The following is a 6055-nucleotide window of genomic DNA, read 5'->3' as shown; positions in this document are numbered from 1 at the left end:
CACCACCCAGCCCTGTAAATGTCTTTTAAGATGCAGGTTCTCCTCTACCTTTATCGCATAACATACAAAGACCTTTTTCTAGGCATTACCCTTCAATTAGACAATAGCTATGGATAGCAGGGGCCACACTATTGGCTCCTGCTGGGTCTCTGTGAGGGAGCTGACTGGTCCGTTCAGAGGGAGAGTACAGAGAAGACAGTGACTGAGCTAATCCCACCATGGGTGCTGCTTTCCTGATGGTCTCACAGAAGCCATCTGACTTCATGCTCGCCACAGGGTTCATGACACAGGTAAGCCTTTCCACACGCCAGAAAAGCCCACTGAGGACATCAGAGAGAGGACAACAAAAATCATTTTTAATCTGGTTTAGCTCAGGGCAGGCACCCTCTGAGGTCTGTTCTCAGAACAATCTACAGTGGTAGCTCAGTGCTCCCTCCCTGAATAAGGCAACACAATTTTATGTAGTAAAATACTTTATTAGAACCAGTAATTTGTTAAAATATCTTCCACACGTAGCTAAAGTGCAGGTGCTCACTACAGGACCAAGCAAGCACCCTGTGAGACTCGGGATGCTGCAGAGAAGAGCAAGGAGCTTGGGATTTGGGGCTGTACTGCTGTGCACTGGCGAGCAGTCGTGAGGCTCAACTGCATGCACACATCTTTCCACTCTTCTCAGCCCCTCGGAACTACCACTGAGTATCTGAAACATCAGTTGGCAGCGCCTAACTGGAGGTTTGACACCTGGAATGAATTTACCATCATTCAAACAAAGAAAGTGCAGTGCAGTGTGGGACTCCTAGGCTGTCCCTCAGAACAAGACCCAGTGATCTCTAGCCATTCTGACTAAATAGCAGCAGTCAAATTGGCACTTAGCCATATATGATTGGAAAATTATTTTTTTCTAAGGTGACAGCTTTAAAATGCATTTATCAGGCATTAACACTATCGCTTTACAAGTTACTAGAAAAGCAAGGCCACTCCAAGGCAACCACCTATCCTAGGGGATGTTAGACCCCATAATAGGGTCCTTTTATAGGGGAAGGTGGTTTAGAAACACAGGACAAAAGGGACCAGTCTGGGCTGTGATCACAGGTGTTTGTTTGTTTTAATTCCTTTTATCAGGAACGCTTATTTGGGGTTGGTGTGATATCCTAGGTGGTTTTTGTTTTTGTTTTTTGTTAGAGGTGGTGCCTGGGGCATGGTAGGTGCTACCACTGAGCCTCACCTCCAGGCTCTCAGATCCACTGTCTGGGGTCTTTGTGCAGGAGACTGAGTGGGAAGTAAAAGCAGACTTGCTTTATGGGGTGACGGAGCGGGCTGAAAAGCTTGTCTAAAACATCTGGTCTGAGTTGATGCAAGTGAAGTTCAGAAGAAAGGAAAAGCCACACTGGCTGCTCTCCTGAAAGGTCTAGATAGGAAAAGAACATCCCTGCCAGTCAGGCTAGCAAGTTAGCGGCTCCGGGGGTCTCTGGGAATCTGTGGTCTCCCTCTGGAGATGGCAGCGTCTGCTTCCTGTCTCAGGAGTGAAAGTCCATCACAACAGGGCAGCTTTTGCTCAGGACTGCAGCCCTCTGAAGTCACAGGACCTCAAAGACATCTGAGTGGCCCCTGTGGCCCTGGGCTTTGTCCCACAGATCTGGCCCCTCTGCCCCCACCTTAGTGCAAATTCTGTCCAGAACCCAGGCTCAGGACGTAAGAGGAGGGAGCATGGCTGCCTCTGCAGGGTACTGGGATCACCACGGTGCAGTGGTCACAGCACCACTTGGCACGGCTAGGTCGCTCAGAAAAATAAATAGCTGGGCTGGGCTGAAGTATAAATTATCCTAAAGACAAGGCTTGATAATTTAGTTTTCTTTCCCAACTAAAAAACATCTGGAGGTAAAGAATGTTTAAATATCTCCTTTTGCTACTGGGGAGAGCTGTTTCTAGAAAGCTGTTCTCTGGATGCCATCTCCTGGCTTCCCTTGTCGCCAAGGGGGAGGGCTAGCTAGTGGTTTAGGGCCTTGGTTTAGGGCCTCACGGGGAGTGTGTCCTTGAACCCAGAATGGTTGGGCTGGGCTTCCGGCAGTGCCACGGAGTACTCAGTGGTGGCAAGGAGCAGTGTGTCCAACGTGACCTCCGTACACTTGGCAATGAAGCGGATGAAGGGCCGCACGTCACCCTCGTTGGCGACTTCTAATACATGGTAGTACTCTGACCTCTGCTCCTTGCGTATGGTGATAGGGGGGTACCCTGCCTGCATCAGGATCAGGTTCATCAGCAGGCGGGAGGTCCTCCCGTTGCCATCGATGAAAGGGTGGATGTACACAAGTTTGTAATGGGCCAAGGCTGCGAACTCAACCGGGTGCAGATTCATGGCGTCCTCTGAATTAAGCCACTGTGTGAACTCCTGCATTTGCTTCTCCACGTCCCTGGGATGGGGCGGAATGTGGTGTCCCACCAGGACCTGGGTCCTCCGAAACCTTCCCGCCTCCACTGGATCCACATACCCCAGCACCCTTCTATGGATCTCTAGCATGTCATCGATGGTGACAGACCCAATGCGGGAGACCAGGGTAGTGTTAATGTACTTCATGGCCGCATGCATGCCAATCACCTCGTTCTGCTCCTCCAAGCTCTTTCCCGGCACAGCGTAGCGGGTCTCCAGGATGTGCCTGATCTCTGAGAGGGTGAGGGTGTTGCCCTCAATTGCCACCGTGTGGTAGATGTGGTGGTAGTAGGTCTCCTCCATGACCCTGCGCAGCGCTGAGCTCCCCTTGGGTATAGACATGACCTTTTTCACTTTGCTGTCGATGATGCTAAAGTACCTCTGGTCAATCTCCTCAACAAGCGGCAACGTCCGATCCCGGTTGACCAGCGCTTTCTCATGGAAGGGTGAAATGGTCAGTGCCCTGGTGTATAAGTAATCTGCCTGAATGATGTCCTTTTCCTCTTCTGAGAAGATGCCAAACTCGTTGAGCGCATCTACGAAGCCAGGGTCCATCTTGAGGGCGTGCAGGAAGAGCTTGTGGGCTTTCTCTCTCTTGCCCTGACGCTTCATCTCCAGGGCTTGGTTCAGTGCGGCCTTGGCTTCCAGCTTCCCTGCTGAAAGAGAGCCAAAGTGGCTTAATGAGGAGGGTGGCCTGCTGGGGACACTCAGGAGATGTCCCTGTTTGGGTTTGTCTTGTAGCTGTGGGGTGGGATGCTGGTCAATGGGCTGTGTCCTGAACCACTCAGTACCCTTGGAGGCACCAGCTGGGCTCCCCTGCCACCGGCCTGGACATAGACACGGGGCATTAACTATCCCTGTGCCCTCCCTACAGTGTGGCAGCCTCCCCTGTGGTCAGGTGGCCCTATCTCTCGAGCCCCTCCCTTTCGGGCCTGGGGATGCCAACAGCTCCTACTCAGCTAACCCCTGGGGACTTCCCCTGCCTGGGCTGTTTTGGTTTTCTAGCAGTTGTGGGGATGGGACCCAGGCCCATGTGCACACAGGCAAGTGTTCTATCAGGGCCATGCCTCCATCCCCTGGACTGCTTTTAAGGATTCCAGTTTGTGGTAATGTCTAGTTGTCACCACTGGGGGCAGTGTGCTGCTGGCATCCAGTGGGTAGCAACAGGCTGCTGCAACACGTCACTGTGCGCTCGGGACAGTAATGGAGGGACCCCACTGTGGACACAGCCCTCTTTCCAGCTGTGGGTTGCCTCTGAGCGTCGGCACTCACTCAGCTCCCATGCCCCTGGTTTCTGGCTGGAGCGCTGTTCTCAGGCTCTTTTCCTTGAACCACTCCCACTTAGCCGAGCTGCCGCTCAGGCCTCACACTTTGTTAGTCCCCTCCACACACGGGACACCCGTTCTCAGTCACTCACCAAACTGGAGTTCCCGGTGTGCCTCATTCACCATAACCCCCTCATGCCTGCACACAGGACTCTCCGGCACTCTAAACATCGTCTTAACTAACATGGGCGAGACAGCCAGCGTGCTCACCTGGAGACGTCTTAGTCTTGACAGTCAGCAGCTCCACATCCCCAGAGGTGACGCTGAGCTCTGTGGATGGACTGGTGCACTTGGTGACCACATGCTGGCCCCTGTCCAGTTTGCTCCTGAGCAGGTGGAAACCTCTGAGCACAGCCAGACACTGCTCTTCCACGGCTCCCAGGGGCAGCAGCAGGGCCAGCAGCGACCCCAGGACCATGCTCAGCAGTGTCAGCCACAGGAAACGGCCCCAGATGGAGACCCACTTGGGTTCAGCCACTGCCATCACTGAAGCCATCGGCATGAGTGTCATCTGGACTAGAGGCTGGGCCTGGAGCGCTTGTCCCGTCACAGAGCGAGAGCAGAATCTGTGAGGAACCAAGCATTGTAGAGAATGAGGCAGGGGGATGGACCTGTTCCCAAGAACGTGATTACTGATGGAAACACGTGTGAAGAATCAGCACACTTCCTGATGCTGGGGGACCAGGGAGATGGGGGAAGGTCAGGGGCCTCCTGGGGAGCGGCAGCCGGGAAAGCCTACTGCTGACTCCTACCTGCTGGTAGTGTGACAGACATCTCACGCATTTACCGAGCACTTATTAAATATATTAGTAATAGACCATAATCCCAGGAGGTGATGGTTCCACGCCGCCCCCTCCAGGTGGGGAAACTTGCTCAGAGAGGGGAAGCCGGGAACTTCTCGGCCAGGAAGTCCACCAGTTCACTACTACCAGTGTGTGTTGCCACTGGACAGCCAGTGTTTGGGCCACCACTCCTGCACACGCGCGTGTACACACACCACATTCTTGGACAAGCACAAATATCTGGTGTCTTGATGTGTTACCACACGAACGCCGCCTCAGTGCCCACAGTGTTGTGTCCCTTCTGGCCTGCCTTTCCTGACTTCTCCATCAAGGACCGGGAGTCCAGGACCTGAGCCACACCAGTGGGTGATGCCACACCTCAGTAAGGGCGGACACGAGCTTGGGGCTGACCGGGGAGCGAGGTGCCAGGTATGCACACGCCATCTTGCCAACAATAAGCATTTATTGGGCAACTATGGTGTGCCCCTGTGGAGAGAGCAAGCTACCTGTAGCTCCGGTTTACAGAAGAGGGACACCGCGGTTCTGACAGGCGGCGCCGGGGCTCGAGGGCCTTACCCGCCACGTCATCACTGCGCGCGGCTTGTGCAGCTGCTCCAGCCCAGCATGCTGGGCTTACTCCTGAAGGGGGAAACTGAGGCAGGGAGAGGCACAAGGCCTGCCGCAAGGGCCCAGAGACCGTGCCCTCCGCACCATCTAAGCTCGCGCAGCAGTTCCCTGCTGCCTCGGCCCTCGGCCCCGCCCCCAGCACCTCGCCATTGGACGGTTTGCCGCCCTCGCCGCGGTGGATTGGCTTTTTCTAACTGTCCATCTGTCGTGCTTCCGGGTTCTCGAGTTGGCCTCGGGATAGGCGCGCCGTGTGCCGCTCCTATTGGCTGTCGCTTGCGCGTCGCGTGCCGGCAGCGGCCAATAAGCGACAGGGGGCGGAGTCGAAGTCCCTGATTGGTGGGTGAGCTCGCGTCCGGCCTCTCCAGCGCAGCTACTGCTGCTACCTGTCCCTGGCCTCAGGCTGGTCTTCATTTGCCTCAGTTTCTCTCGTGTGCAATGGCGGTAGCCATGCCACCCAACTTTTTCCACTTCTTGGCCCAGTTTCCGGGTTTGTTCCTTTTCTTTCCTCTCTCTTGTCCCCTCTAGCCGTTTTCTTGTTTTTGTTTTTGGGACAGGATCTCTCTGTGCCACCAAGGCTGTCTTGAAATTCACTGCGTGGCCCAAGCTGGCTTAGAAATTCAGAGATCCTTTTGATGTACCATGCCATCTCTGACCTTTTTAATTTGCATTCTGTGGAGCAGCCTGCTATGGCCTTTTGTAACATGGAGGGCCGGCTTGTTGGGGTATCTGTCCTGCCCCAGTACCCCACAACCGGCAAGCCCCAAAGAAAATCACACACAGGACTCCATAAGATTAGAAAATGATTGGCCCATTAACTCAGCCTTCTTATTAACTAATTCTTACATCTTATGGTAACCCATAATTCTTGTCTGTGTCAGCCATGTGGCTCAGTA

The 6055-nt window shown here is 54.1% G+C and overlaps 1 protein-coding gene across 3 annotated transcripts; it reads right to left on the bottom strand.

Moving 5' to 3' along the window:
* Positions 1-455: 455 nt before the first annotated feature.
* Positions 456-5294, bottom strand: Ficd (FIC domain protein adenylyltransferase). 3 transcript variants are annotated; one of them, XM_048450241.3, is made up of 3 exons: positions 5112-5294; positions 3964-4319; positions 456-3081 (listed from the first exon to the last, which is right to left on the bottom strand). In XM_048450241.3, exons 2-3 carry the CDS (start codon positions 4262-4264, stop codon positions 2009-2011), a joined length of 1374 nt encoding a protein of 457 aa, XP_048306198.2. In that variant the 5' UTR covers positions 4265-4319; positions 5112-5294; the 3' UTR covers positions 456-2008. The 3 variants fall into 3 exon arrangements, with proteins under 3 accessions (XP_048306198.2, XP_048306192.2, XP_048306189.2); XM_048450235.3 differs by having other exon boundaries at positions 456-3084; positions 5042-5293; XM_048450232.3 differs by having other exon boundaries at positions 456-3084; positions 5112-5293.
* Between the last annotated feature and the right edge of the window lie 761 nt (positions 5295-6055).

This window comes from Myodes glareolus, chromosome 2 (genome assembly GCF_982192425.1).
Source record: "Myodes glareolus chromosome 2, mMyoGla1.1, whole genome shotgun sequence".
NCBI lineage: Eukaryota > Metazoa > Chordata > Mammalia > Rodentia > Cricetidae > Myodes > Myodes glareolus.
This window is presented reverse-complemented; position numbering and strand designations above follow the sequence as displayed.